The sequence below is a fragment of the Coregonus lavaretus genome (genome assembly GCF_964263955.1).
Source record: "Coregonus lavaretus genome assembly, contig: HAP1_SCAFFOLD_2554, whole genome shotgun sequence".
In the NCBI taxonomy this organism is placed as follows: Eukaryota; Metazoa; Chordata; class Actinopteri; order Salmoniformes; family Salmonidae; genus Coregonus; species Coregonus lavaretus.
The window spans coordinates 567-16,344 of record NW_028158883.1 but is presented as its reverse complement, the minus strand read 5'-3'; the positions used below and the strand labels follow the sequence as shown (position 1 = coordinate 16,344).

General features: G+C 42.9%; 1 protein-coding gene across 1 annotated transcript; it reads right to left on the bottom strand.

Moving 5' to 3' along the window:
* Nucleotides 1-1,796: 1,796 nt before the first annotated feature.
* On the bottom strand, nucleotides 1,797-15,306 carry LOC311123501 (valine--tRNA ligase, mitochondrial-like; the record flags this gene model as incomplete). The annotated part of the gene is made up of 10 exons (XM_084197758.1): nucleotides 1,797-2,019; nucleotides 3,044-3,193; nucleotides 3,278-3,480; nucleotides 7,072-7,183; nucleotides 7,868-8,143; nucleotides 9,972-10,124; nucleotides 12,472-12,602; nucleotides 12,858-12,936; nucleotides 13,173-13,241; nucleotides 15,202-15,306. Coding segments are annotated over 10 exons (1,359 nt in total), but the record flags the coding sequence as incomplete, so codon positions are not given.
* Nucleotides 15,307-15,778: the final 472 nt, after the last annotated feature.

Genomic DNA, 15,778 nt, shown 5'->3' with positions numbered 1-15,778 from the left:
AAAACAAAAGGAGATGATCGTGGACTTCAGGAAACAGCAGAGGGTGCACCCCCCTATCCACATCGACGGGACAGCAGTGGAGAAGGTGGAAAGCTTCAAGTTCCTTGGCGTACACATCACCGACAAACTCAAATAGTCCACCCACGCAGACAGTGTGGTGAAGAAGGCGCAACAGAGCCTCTTCAACCTCAGGAGGCTGAAAAAATTTGGCTTGGCACCTAAAACCCTCACAAACTTTTACAGATGCACAATTGAGATCATCCTGTCGGGCTGTATCACCACCTGGTACGGCAACTGCACCGCCCGCAACCGCAGGGCTCTCCAGAGGGTGGTGCGGTCTGCCGAACGCATTATCGGGGGCAAACTACCCGCCCTCCAAGACACATACAGCACCCGATGTCACAGGAAGGCCAAAAAGATCATCAAGGACATCAACCACCCGAGCCACTGCCTGTTCACCCCGCTATCATCCAGAGGTCAGTACAGGTGCATCAAAGCTGGGACCAAGAGAATGAAAAACAGCTACTATCGCAAGGCCATCAGACTGTTAAATAGCCATCACTAGCACATTAGAGGCTGCTACTGCCTATTGAAATCACTGGCCACTTTAATAATGTTTACAGTCACTTTAATAATGTTTACATATCTTGCACTACTCATCTCATATGTATATACTGCATTCTATTCTATAATAATATTCTTCTGTATCTTAGTCCATGCCGCTCTGTCATTGCTTGTCCATCTATGTATATTTTCTTAAATTCCATTCCTTACTAGTTTTGTGTGTATTAGGTATATGTTGTGAAATTGTTAGATATTACTTGTTAGATATTACTGCACTATCGGAGCTAGAAGCACAATCATTTCGCTACACCTGCTATAACATCTGCTAAACACGTGTGTGACAAATACTATTTGATTTGAAACAAATTTGTGCACAACATTTGAGAGAAAAGCTTTTTGTAGGTATGGAACATTTCTGGGATATTTTATTTCAGCTCATGAAACATGGGACCAACACTTTACGTTGCATTAATTTTTTTGTTCAGTGTAATATTTGACTAAAACATAATCATGTCAAACCTTGCTTATATTTGTATACGATCACATAGATCTCTCTATTATACGTGGGAATACTTTGGAACAGATTTCCCAAATGAAAATCACTTGGAGATGATTTTTTCAGGTGTTTTTACACAATAAAATAAAATAAAATAAAAACACTTTTGCTCGGAAAACTTGGGGGGCCAAATAAAATCACCAGCGGGCCAAATTCGGCCCGTGGGACGCCAGTTGAGGAACCCTGGGATAGAGTATGCCATTTTATGATGACAGACACAAGTGGTATTATTTGAATAATTTATTATTTTACATTCATGCCTATATGGCTTGACTCCAAGCAAGGGCCACCACTGCATGCAGTGGTAGGGTCACTACTGTAGTTAATCCAGGGCCAGGCTTGCAGTTCTTGCATGTTCAATAGCAGAAAACCTGGTAGTCCATGATTAACAGACAGTCAAGTTGTCCATGTAGAGGGAGGTAATCTCTCTCTCTGTTACTGACTGCGTCCCAAATGGCACCCTATTACCTACGCTGTGCACTGCTTTTGACCAGGGTCCTTGGAATTCCCACCATAGTGGTCATCACTAGTTACCACAGCCACAAAGTTATAATTATGGCTAAACCCCGCCTATTTCTACAATTTATTTTCTTAAAATCGGATTTGAAACCTAACCCCTAACCTAACCACACTGCTAACCTTATGCCTAACTCTAACCTTCATTGTTAAAAAAAAAAAGAAGCTAATTTTTGTTTTCATGAATATGATATAGCCAATCTTGACTTTGTGACTGTGATAACTAGTGAAAAACCCTACATAGTGCACTACTTTTGACCAGAGCCCTATGGGATTGCTATTTGGGATCCATTGTCTGTCTTTTAGTTGTTGTGTTTTGGAGGTCCCTGTAGTGCCGACAGCTGCTCCTCAATGTTCCTCAGCTCCTGATCCAAGGCTGAGATCTAAACAGATGCATCGCGGGGAGGGAATAAAGACAGAATAATTAACAGAAATACAAAGCAACTTCTCTTTCAAGAGCATCTCATCAATGGTTTGCGTCCCAAAGGGCACCCTATTTCCTACATAGTGCACTGCTTTTGACCAGAGCCTTATGACGTAATAGGTTTCCATTTGGGACGTAAGAGTGTTTCATGTTGGTATGTCGGGCATTGCTCCAGTTTATGTCAACACATTTGATCACAGGATGAAAGCAAGTTTTGGTCACGTAACAAATACAAGGTTGTTATTGTGAGATCATGCACATGTTTTTTTTCTATGGTACGCCAATACTGAACTATCTAACGTCCCATACTAAGCATCCTAAACATGTTATGATCAGCTACTGAACTCGTGTTGTCCATGCCTGATTTAAAATGGTAAATCTACTTAATATTGAGAGGACCGGCACTACAGTCAAGTACAGTAGTACTTGGGGGCGGCAGGTAGCTTAGTGGGTAAGAGCGTTGTGCCAGTAACCGAAAGGTCGCTGGTTCTAATCTCCAAGCTGACTAGGTGAAAAATCTGTCGATGTGCCCTTAAGCAAGGCACTTAACCCTAATTGCTCCTGTAAGTCGCTCTGGTAAGAGCGTCTGCTAAATGACAAAAATGTAAATGTAAAAATAAGAGCGTCTGCTAAATGACAAAAATGTAAATGTAAAATAAGAGCGTCTGCTAAATGACAAAAAAAATGTTTTTAAAAATGTAGTATTTTATCGATCCCAAATTGTTTTACCATCACAAGCATCAGCAATGATTACAAAGACAATGATCAATAACACTAGCAAACCATGAGAGTTAAAAGTTCCATCATCCAGGGAGATCTCCTAACATGCCATAGCTCATTCTGTTGTGTTGGTCACAGGAGACTGTGGCAAGTGAGTGTGAGGCATTCCGTCTTCGGCCCTTTTATCAGTCTATGTTACATGACACACACACACACACCCTTGCCACATCTCACGCACCAACTTCCCAGTATTTATAGCTTACCTTGTTCTCGGTCTCCACCCTCACTCGCTCTGGAACCTTCTCTAAATAGTTTGGCACCCGGGTTCGAGAGATGGACTGTTCCAGTTTAGAGAGGAGCTTCTCTCTGCGTTGGGAGAGCTGGAGACTAAGTTTGCTCACATTCACACCGCCCTGGAAGAAGGCAAACAATTCAGTACCATTTTACAGTTGACCATTTCTAGAAATCTGTGCGATTACACCGAACAGGATGATTACCTGAATTTTGAGGTGTAACTGACAGGAGTGGTCGACCACACCCACAGCACTGCCTTTAGGAGGAGGGAGAGCAGAGGGGAAGGACAGGGAGCCGGCCCCCTGAGGACAGTGGAGGTGGAGCTTGGTGATTCGACCCAGGGTCCGTACAGCAGGGTCAAAGTGGAGCAGGATCTGGGCTTGGCTGGGTGAACACACGGCCCACACTGGAACAGAGGAAATATGATTATTAGTATACATGATTAATTAGTATACATGATTAATAATAATATAATATGCCATTTAGCAGACGCTTTTATCCAAAGCGACTTACAGTCATGCGTGCATACATGATTAATTAGTATACATGATTATTGTTGATTATGATTCTTGGTTATTATTTATTATTAAATATGATTATGATATCATTCATATACATTCTAAGAGAATCATACCATGCCTGTTGGAAATAGTCTGACAGACAGATGCTACATATCTTTGAACATATTTAGATCAGTTGTTTTCTCCAGCCTAGACTCGAACAGATAGGAAACGTGATCCTTATTTCTGTTAGGCTTCGTCATGTTCGACACTGTTATGACGTACCGTTCAAATAAAATGGCTTGCCTGGGTGAATACACTGGAACTCTAGTTCTAATTCATATACTGTAATGCTCAGACGGTGACATAGAGAGAACACTGCCTCTGTTTACATGGTGATCATGATGTTCCCAAGACAGTTGGAAAGAGTTTTACAGAGGGATGCTACATATCATAGAACATATTTAGATCAGGTTCTCTCCAGTGTCCACCTCAGCTTATATAACTATGTAGAACATGCAATGGTAACATTAAACCACCATTATAGTTCATCTCTCAAATCTCTGCGTGGTCACCTACTAAATCTGTGAGATCCATGAAGTAAAGTGTTGCGACTTACCCAATACCAGGCTAATAGACATAGCATGTATATATCCAGCTAATAGACATAGCATGTATATATCCAGCTAATAGACATAGCATGTATATATCCAGCTAATAGACATAGCATGTATATATCCAGCTAATAGACATAGCATGTACAGTGGGGAGAACAAGTATTTGATACACTGCCGATTTTGCAGGTTTTCCTACTTACAAAGCATGTAGAGGTCAGTCATTTTTATCATAGGTACACTTCAACTGTGAGAGACGGAATCTAAAACAAAAATCCAGAAAATCACATTGTATGATTTTTAAGTAATTAATTTGCATTTTATTGCATGACATAAGTATTTGATCACCTACCAACCAGTAAGAATTCCGGCTCTCACAGACCTGTTAGTTTTTCTTTAAGAAGCCCTCCTGTTCTCCACTCATTACCTGTATTAACTGCACCTGTTTGAACTCGTTACTTGTATAAAAGACACCTGTCCACACACTCAATCAAACAGACTCCAACCTCTCCACAATGGCCAAGACCAGAGAGCTGGCTGTGTAAGGACATCAGGGATAAAATTGTAGACCTGCACAAGGCTGGGATGGGCTACAGGACAATAGGCAAGCAGCTTGGTGAGAAGGCAACAACTGTTGGCGCAATTATTAGAAAATGGAAGAAGTTCAAGATGACGGTCAATCACCCTCGGTCTGGGGCTCCATGCAAGATCTCACCTCGTGGGGCATCAATGATCATGAGGAAGGTGAGGGATCAGCCCAGAACTACACGGCAGGACCTGGTCAATGACCTGAAGAGAGCTGGGACCACAGTCTCAAAGAAAACCATTAGTAACACACTACGCCGTCATGGATTAAAATCCTGCAGCGCACGCAAGGTCCCCCTGCTCAAGCCAGCGCATGTCCAGGCCCGTCTGAAGTTTGCCAATGACCATCTGGATGATCCAGAGGAGGAATGGGAGAAGGTCATGTGGTCTGATGAGACAAAAATAGAGCTTTTTGGTCTAAACTCCATTCGCCGTGTTTGGAGGAAGAAGAAGGATGAGTACAACCCCAAGAACACCATCCCAACCATGAAGCATGGAGGTGGAAACATCATTCTTTGGGGATGCTTTTCTGCAAAGGGGACAGGACGACTGCACCGTATTGAGGGGAGGATGGATGGGGTCATGTATCGCGAGATCTTGGCCAACAACCTCCTTCCCTCAGTAAGAGCATTGAAGATGGGTCGTGGCTGGGTCTTCCAGCATGACAACGACCCGAAACACACAGCCAGGGAAACTAAGGAGTGGCTCCGTAAGAAGCATCTCAAGGTCCTGGAGTGGCCTAGCCAGTCTCCAGAACTGAACCCAATAGAAAATCTTTGGAGGGAGTTGAAAGTCCGTATTTCCCAGCGACAGCCCCGAAACCTGAAGGATCTGGAGAAGGTCTGTATGGAGGAGTGGGCCAAAATCCCTGCTGCAGTGTGTGCAAACCTGGTCAAGACCTACAGGAAACTTATGATCTCTGTAATTGCAAACAAAGGTTTCTGTACCAAATATTAAGTTCTGCTTTTCTGATGTATCAAATACTTATGTCATGCAATAAAATGCAAAGTAATTACTTAAAAATCATACAATGTGATTTTCTGGATTTTTGTTTTAGATTCCGTCTCTCACAGTTGAAGTGTACCTATGATAAAAATGATACAGACCTCTACATGCTTTGTAAGTAGGAAAACGGCAGTGTATCAAATACTTGTTCTCCCCGCTGTATCTATCCAGCTAATAGACATAGCATGTGTCTATCCAGCTAATAGACATAGCATGTGTCTATCCAGCTAATAGACATATCATGTATCTATTCAGCTAATAGACATAGCATGTATCTATGCAGCTAATAGACATAGCATGTATCTATGCAGCTAATAGACATAGCATGTGTCTATCCAGCTAATAGACATAGCATGTATCTATCCAGCTAATATACATAGCATGTGTCTATCCAGCTAATAGACATAGCATGTGTCTATCCAGCTAATAGACATAGCATGTATCTATCCAGCTAATAAGACATAGCATGTATCTATCAGCTAATAGACATATCATGTATCTATCCAGCTAATATACATAGCATGTATCTATCCAGCTAATAGACATAGCATGTATCTATCCAGCTAATAGACATATCATGTATCTATGCAGCTAATAGACATAGCATGTGTCTATCCAGCTAATATACATAGCATGTGTCTATCCAGCTAATATACATAGCATGTATCTATCAGCTAATAGACATAGCATGTATCTATCCAGCTAATAGACATAGCATGTATCTATCCAGCTAATAGACATAGCATGTATCTATCAGCTAATAGACATAGCATGTATCTATCCAGCTAATAGACATAGCATGTATCTATCCAGCTAATAGACATAGCATGTATCTATCCAGCTAATAGACATAGCATGTATCTATCCAGCTAATAGACATAGCATGTATCTATCCAGCTAATAGACATAGCATGTATCTATCCAGCTAATAGACATAGCATGTATCTATCCAGCTAATAGACATAGCAGTTATCTATCCAGCTAATAGACATAGCATGTATCTATCCAGCTAATAGACATAGCAGTTATCTATCCAGCTAATAGACATAGCATGTATCTATCCAGCTAATAGACATAGCATGTATCTATCCAGCTAATAGACATATCATGTATCTATCCAGCTAATAGACATAGCATGTATCTATCCAGCTAATAGACATAGCAGTTATCTATCCAGCTAATAGACATAGCATGTATCTATCCAGCTAATATACATAGCATTTATCATCCAGCTAATAGACATAGCATTTATCAATCCAGTTGAGTTGTGACATTGATGTGACAGTGACTTACTGTCAGGCTTCTCCTTGGTCATGCCACACTGGGCCCTGAGGGACCTGGCTACCCTCACCACTTCCTGGACCAGAGTGAAGTCTGCTTCCTCCTGGGGGAAGTGCCAGTGTGCCTGGCAGGAAGTTGAGCAGAAATAACAAAAGAAAGAAGAGTCGTAAAGAGGAAAAGAGATAGAGGAGAGAGAGAGAGCAAGAGGTAAAACAAACAAAACAAGGAAGGAGAGAAACCAAAAACACAGACTGACTATTAGTTTCTCAGCACTAATGACATTACCATAGTACACTCTTAGAAAAAGGGTTCCGAAGGTTTCTCCAACTGTCCCCATAGGAGAACCCTTTTTTTGTTCCAGGTAGAACCCTTTTTGATTCCATGTAGAACCCTCTGTGGAAAGGGTTCTACATGGAACCCAAAAGGGTTCTACCTGGAACCAAAAAAACAGTTCTTCAAAAGGCTTATCCTATGGGGACAGCCGAAGAACCCTTTTAGGTTCTAGATAGCACCTTGTTTTCTAAGAGTGTCCAAGCCTCATACGTTTGTAATGATCCTGACAGCTCTATAGCCAATAGGGTTTCATTAAGTCTATAGCTTTCTAGTCAGTAGTTTTATAGCTATACAAGTGCTATAAACCGCACACCAGTATGGACATAATGGGTATAGAGTGTGTGTGTGTGTGTGTGTGTGTGTGTGTGTGTGCATGTGTGTGTATTATTATCTCCTACTACACATTTCAGTTGAATGCATTCAGTTGTGCAACTGACTAGGAACCCCTTTCCCCCCCCACCTACTACTCTCTTACCAGTTGTGCAGACTGTGGGTATGGCTGCAGACACAAGCTAGCCATGGCGCCATCACCACCCTCTCCCCTGAGAAGGTGGAGCCTCTGCCAGAGCTCCTCCGTGAGGAACGGCATGAAGGGAGAGAGCAGGGCCAGAGAGACAGACACACAGTGGTAGAGGACAACCCTGACCATCTGGCTCTCTCTCTGGCTGCCTCTCCCAGTGTGCACTGTGTCGATCTGGCCCAAAGCCCCGGCTCCAGAGTCCTGCTGGCTCAGCACTGGCTTGATGCACTCCTACACCGCCCAGAGAGAGAAGGGGGAGGGGGAGGGGGTGGAGAGAGAGAGAGAGAGAGAGACAGAGGAAGAGAGAGGGAGAGAGAGAGGAAGATAGAAGAGGAAGTTAAATAGAGAGAGTTGTAGAGATAGGGGAAAGACACAGTTAGCGAGAGAGAGAAGACAGAGTTTCTCCTCAGTCATACAGTTGAAGTCTGAAGTTTACATACGCTTAGGTTGGAGTCATTAAAACTTGTTTTTCAACCACTCCACAAATGTCTTGTTAACAAACTATAGTTTTGGCAAGTCGGTTAGGACATCTACTTTGTGCATGACACAAGTAATTTTTCCAACAATTGTTTACAGACAGATTAATTCACTGTATCACAATTCCAGTGGGTCAGAAGTTTACATACACTAAGTTGACTGTGCCTTTAAACAGCTTGGAAAATTCCAGAAAATGATGTCATGGCTTTAGAAGCTTCTGATAGGCTAATTGACATCATTTGAGTCAATTGGAGGTGTACCTGTGGATGTATTTCAAGGCCTACCTTCAAACTCAGTGCCTCTTTGCTTGACATCATGGGAAAATCAAAAGAAATCAGCCAAGACCTCAGAATTTTTTTTGTAGACCTCCACAAGTCTGGTTCATCCTTAGGAGCAATTTCCAAACGTCTGAAGGTACCACGTTCATCTGTACAAACAATAGTACGCAAGTATAAACACCATGGGACCACGCAGCTGTAATACCGCTCAGGAAGGAGACACGTTCTGTCTCCTAGAGATGAACGTACTTTGGTGCGAAAAGTGCAAATCAATCCCAGAACAACAGCAAAGGACCTTGTGGATATGCTGGAGGAAACAGGTACAAAAGTATCTATATCCACAGTAAAACGAGTCCTATATCAACATAACCTGAAAGTCCGCTCAGCAAGGAAGAAGCACTGCTCCAAAACCGCCATGAAAAAGCCAGACTATGATCTGCAACTGCACATGTGGACAAAGATCGTACTTTTTGGAGAAATGTCCTCTGGTCTGATGAAACAAAAATAGAACTGTTTGGCCATAATGACCATCGTTATGTTTGGAGGAAAAAGGGGGTTGCTTGCAAGCCGAAGAACACCATCCCAACCGTGAAGAACGGGGGTGGCAGCATCATGCTGTGGGGGTGCTTTGCTGCAGGAAGGACTGGTGCACTTCACAAAATAGATGGCATCATGAGGAAGGAAAATTATGTGGATATATTGAAGCAACATCAAGACATCAGTCAGGAAGTTAAAGCTTGGTCGCAAATGGGTCTTCCAAATGGACAATGACCCCAAACATACTTCCAAAGTTGTGCCAAAATGGCGTAAGGACAACAAAGTCCTGACCAAAATCCTTTAGAAAATTTGTGGGCAGAACTGAAAAAACGTGTGCGAGCAAGGAGGCCTACAAACCTGACTCAGTTACACCAGCTCTGTCAGGAAGAATGGGCCAAAATTCACCCAACTTATTGTGGGAAGCTTGTGGAAGGCTACCCAAAACGTTTGACCCAAGTTAAACAATTTAAAGGCAATGCTACCAAATACTAATTGAGTGTATGTAAACTTCTGACCCACTGGGAATGTGATGAAAGAAATAAAAGCTGAAATAAATCATTCTCTCTACTATTATTCTGACATTTCACATTCTTAAAATAAAGTGGTGATCCTAACTGACCTAAGACAGGGAATATTTACTAGGATTAAATGTCAGGAATTGTGGAAAAACTGAGTTGTAAATGTATTTGTCTAAGGTGTATGTAAACTTCCGACTTCAACTGTAGATGTCCATTACTAAACTACGGCCCATGACAGATTCTCCTCACCAGGTAGATGTCACAGAGGCTGTGCAGCCAGAAGGAGTGCAGGGCAGCAGTAACAGAATGGAGCTCGTATCTCTCAAAGCCCCGCTCACACTGGAGCACTGTGCTGTAGAGCCTGGAACACACCCACTGGTCCATACTGTTCAGAGGAGAGGTCTGGACAGAGAGAGAGACAGACAGAGAGACAGACAGAGAGACAGAGAGAGAGAGAGAGAGAGAGAGAGAGAGAGAGAGAGAGAGGGAGGGAGGGAGGGAGCGACAGAGAGAGGGAGGGAGGGAGCGACAGAGAGAGGGAGGGAGAGAGAGAGAGAGAGAGAGAGAGAGGGAGGGAGGGAGCGACAGAGAGAGGGAGGGAGAGAGAGAGAGAGAGAGACAGAGAGAGAGAGAGAGTCATATTTACAATCAATATTTCCAGCAATAACCAGGTTTCCATCCCACCTTTGTAAGCCAGTAAAGGACACGTCTGATAGAAAATGTCACAACAGACCTGATGGAAACAGATCATTAATAAACGTTCCAAATGTCAACAAAACAAAATACACTAGACAAGGTTGGATCTTTTGCGTCTGTATAATTAACAATGCAAGAAATGGCGGTGGAAACGCGTTCATGCGCAAATATTGATATAACAACCATCATATCTAAGTAAACTTGGAGTCGCACGATGACATGTTGTGTGATCCTCCCACTACGACTCGGGAGAGCATGCAGTTTATTGGGCTACAGATGAAATAAGTTATGATGAACTTTTTTTTTTTTTTTTTGAGTTTATTTTTACAGGGACAGTGCACATTAATCAACGTTTCAGTAAAAGTGCCGGTTTTAGCCAGCCGGCTAATTTTCAACCGCAGTCCCTGGGCAGGTTATTAAAAACAATTACAATATAGACAATAACAACATAGAACAAGACATAGCATACAGACATAGCAACATAGGACAAACAAGACGTAGCATACAGACCGAGCAACATAGAACAAAAAGCAGCAAGACAAAATTCATAAAACCAACAAAATGTTTCCACACCTCACAAGTTACAGACAACAGACATGGAAAGCGGCAACACACAGCTAGGGACCATGTTCACAAATCTGATTGACCTTTAGCCATGTCTTCAAGCATTTTGTGAAAGTGTGATATGTGGTGCAGTTGTGTGTGTCTGATGGCAGTGTATTCCAGACATGGGAAGCTCTCACAGAAAAAGCAGATTTACCAAAGGTGCTTTTCCTTAGGGGAACTACACAGTCACCTCTCATGGCAGACCTTGTGGATCTGCTGCCATATGTTTGGGTTTTCTATTTAACAAAAATCCTGAGTGGAGGGGGAGCCAAGCCATTTAGGATCTTGAATACAAGACATGCATTGGTGTATTGCACAAGATTTTCCCAACTCAGGAGCTCATGCTTTCTAAGGATGTGACAGTGATGATGGCTATTGGGCTTCCTATCAAGCACTTTGAGAGCCTGTTTGTAGACAGACTGAATAGGTCTTACTGTTGTACAGCAAGCTTGGGCCCAACTAGTCAAGCAGTATGTTAAGTGGGGGAGTATCATAGATTTGAAGTACAGTTTTGCTACCTCTGTAGTCAAACAATTTCGTATAAATCGGAAATTAGCTAAGTTGAATTTGGTTATTTGAATTACCTTTTTCACATGCTTTTTAAAAGAGAGGTTGGAATCAAGTATGATGCCAAGGTACTTAAAATCAGATACCCCCTGGAGCTTCTCCCCTGACACATAGACTTCTGGCTCAGTAGCATCTGTTGCCCTCTTTGTGAAGAACATGCAAACAGTTTTTTTCACATTGAGATGCAAACACGAGTCACTGAGCCACTTTGTAACCTGGACCATTACAGTAGTGAGTTCTTGTGCAGCTTGTTGTTTGCTCTTTGCATGCACATATATCACTGTACTTGCTGATTCTTATTCAGGTGACATGATGATCGATGCTTGCCTGCCTTTTGACAGTAAAATTAATATTTTGTCCATAATAATCTCATCATGTTGGTAGCCTGTATCTGCGAGCTGTTTGGCTAGAGCGCACGTGCCAAGACGTGAGTGCTTTGGAACAAAATGATCAGAAGAGTAAAACGTTAGATGGAAAGCCATTTAACTTGTATTTATTATTCGGTACATGGATTCAAGTAATTTTTTTGGTGCTTTACTTCTTTACGCACAGCCTTTTATCTGCAACAAATCAATTTAATGGAAACACGTCTCTGCTTTGAAAATGCGCACACTGTTTTTAAGCGGACTTTAGAAAATGTGCATGAAAATCCGTCGGCCAATAGCGAGTAATTTGTGGTAAGTGCATGGGGGCCGCCGTCTTTATGCACCTCGACTACAGGAGGGAAACCTAACTAATAATTGGAATTGAAAAAACGAAAAAAATCTGTGATCATTATGGGGCGAATCCAAACATCCACATTCACATTTTCCCTTAGTCTCCCATTGACATTAATTCATGACTAAGTGAAAATGTCTGCTGGTGTTCCAGTACGGTTTACCTGTGCCAGGGTTCCCAGTTCAGCCCCTCTGTCCTCCACTACACCCAGTGTGAATCTCACTGTCTGCCACATCTTGTTACAGAAGTGTCTACAGCTCAGCACCTGGGACACAGACAGACTGATGTCCTCACCTGACGGACGGATGGACGGACAGAGAGAGAGAGAGAGAGAGAGAGAGACACACACACAGAGACAGACAGACATTAGCATGAGAGACAGTGATACTGTCACTATGGAAACAAATACATTTTTGTGTCAGAACTTTTTGAAGACTACCTGGGCTATTCTCTAGAGTAAAACTACAAAGAGTGAACTGGAGTTTGACAAATAGACCTCTTTCATCAGATAAAATGCCTGAAGAGAGGGAGACTCAGGGAGTCACTCACCCTGGACTTTGTAAGAGCAGAGAGCAAAGCGGAGCGCGTCAGTACCACACTCTGGGATCCCCTTAGGGAAGTCTTTCCTCTGGACGCCATAGGGGAGAGAGAGACAGGAGTCAGGGTCAGCGTCCCAAATGGCACCCTATTCCCTATTTAGCACACTACTTTTGACCAGGGCCCTATAGGGCTTTGGTCAAAAGTAGTGCACTACATGTGGAATCGGATGCCATTTGGGGATGCAGCCAGGAAGAGAGCACAGGGGACTACCACGAATGACTGAGAGGAGGGAGTCGAAGGGACGGCGGTGGGCAACTGACTGACCTGCGCTTCCATGGCAACCGCGCTCTCACGAGGGTCAAGGTTGCCCTCCTTCACTTTCTCTTGGAGCCTCTGAGAAGAGGGGAGAGAGAGAGAGAGAGAGAGAGAACAAGTGTGTGGTTAAAATTGGCAAAAAACACACACATTTCTTTCCACAGGGCCGTGGGGTGAGACAGGGATGTAGCTTAAGCCCCACCCTCTTCAACATATATATAAACGAATGGGCGAGGGCACTAAAACAGTCTGCAGCACCCGGCCTCAACTTACTAGAATCTGAAGTCAAATGTCTTCTGTTTGCTGCTGATCTGGTGCTTCTGTCCCCAACCAAGGAGGGCCTACAGCAGCACCTAGATATTCTGCAGATATTCTGTCAGACCTGGGCCCTGACAGTAAATCTCAGTAAGACAAAAATAATGGTGTTCCAAAAAAGGTCCAGTTGCCAGGACCACAAATACAAATTCCATCTAGACACTGTTTCCCTACAGCACACAAAAAACAATGCATACCTTGGCCTAAACATCAGCGCCACAGGTAACTTCCACAAAGCTGTGAACGATCTGAGAGACAAGGCAAGAAGGGCCTTCTATGCCATCAAAAGGAACATAACATTCGATATACCAATTAGGATCTGGCTAAAAATACTTGAATCAGTTATAGAACTCATTGCCCTTTATGGTTGTGAGGTCTGGGGTCCGCTCACCTACCAAGAATTCACAAAATGGGACAAACACCAAATTGAAACACCAAATCCTCCGTGTACAACGTAAAACACCAAATAATGCATGTAGAGCAGAATTAGGCCGATACCTGCTAATTATCCAAATCTAGAAAAGAGCCGTTAAATTCTACAACCACCTAAAAGGAAGCGATTCCCAAACCTTCCATAACAAAGCCATCACCTACAGCAAGCTGGTCCTGGGGCTCTGTTCACAAACACAAACAGACCCCACAGAGCCCCAGGACAACAACACAATCATGAGAAAACTAAAATATAATTACTTGACACATTGGAAAGAATTAACAAAACAACTGAGCAAACTAGAATGCTATTTGGCCCTAATCAGAGAGTACACAGTGGCAGAATACCTGACCACTGTGACTGACCCAAACTTAAGGAAAGCTTTGACTATGTACAGACTCAGTGAGTATAGCCTTGCTATTGAGAAAGGCCGCCGTAGGCAGAAATGGCTCTCAAGAGAAGACAGGCTATGTGCACACTGCCCACAAAATGAGGTGGAAACTGAGCTGCACTTCCTAACCTCCTGCCAAATGTATGACCATATTAGAGACACATATTTCCCTCAGATTACAGCGATCCACAAAGAATTCGAAAACAAACCCAATTTTGATACTCCCATATCTAGTGGGTGAAAAACCACAGTGTGCCATCACAGCAGCAAGATTTGTGACCTGTTGCCACAAGAAAAGGGCAACCAGTGAAGAACAAACACCATTGTAAATACAACCCATATTTATTTTTATTTATTTTACCTTTTGTACTTTAACTATGTGCACATTGTTACAACACTGTATATATACATAATATGACATTTGAAATGTCTTTATTCTTTTGAAACTTCTGAGTGTAATGTTTACTGTTAATATTTATTGTTTATTTCACTTTTGTTTACAATCTACTTCACTTGCTTTGGCAATGTTAACAGACAGAGAGATAGGAGAGAGAGAGGACAGAGATAGAGAGATAGATAGAACAGAGAGATAGGAGAGTGAGGTTTAGTAATTTTGTGATATGTCATTTCCTTTTTAATCCAGCTAATTAAATCATTAGAATGGGAGAGCTCCACTACAGGGCTGTTTGCCATATTTCCACTGCAAGAACAAGATGATCGATTCTGTGGCAGTAGTGTCCTTCCAGCACCTCCATGATTTAGTGTTCTGCTGATATTTCCTGTGAAAAATTGTGCCTTTACTCATAAAAAGGCTGGGCAGGTCTGACTGTGTGTGTGTGTGTGTGTGTGTGTGTCTGTGTGTGTGTGTGTCTGTGTGTGTGTCTGTGTGTGTGTGTGTGTACCTCCAGAGAGATGCCAGAGATGACGTCTAAAGGGTCGATGACATTTCCCAGAGATTTACTCATCTTCCTGCCGTGCTTATCCCTCACCAGGGAGTGGAGGAGCACCTGGGGAGAGGGGAGAAGGGGAGAGACAGAGAGAGACAGAGACAGAGACAGAGACAGAGACAGAGAGAGAGACAGAGAGAGAGAGAGAGAGAGAGAGAGAGAGAGAGAGAGAGAGAGAGAGAGAAAGAGAGAGACAGACACAGAGAGAGAGAGAGAGAAAGAGAGACAGAGACAGAGACAGAGACAGAGACAGAGACAGAGAGAGAGAGAGAGACAGAGACAGAGAGAGACAGAGAGAGAGAGAGAGAGACAGAGACAGAGACAGAGAGAGAAAGAGAGAGACAGAGAGAGACAGAGACAGAGACAGAGACAGAGAGAGAGAGAGACAGCGACAGAGAGAGAGACAGCGACAGAGAGAGAGAGACAGCGACAGAGAGAGAGAGACAGCGACAGAGAGAGACAGAGACAGAGACAGAGAGAGAGAGAGAGAGAGAGAGAGAGAGAGAGAGAGAGAGAGAGAGAGAGAGAGACA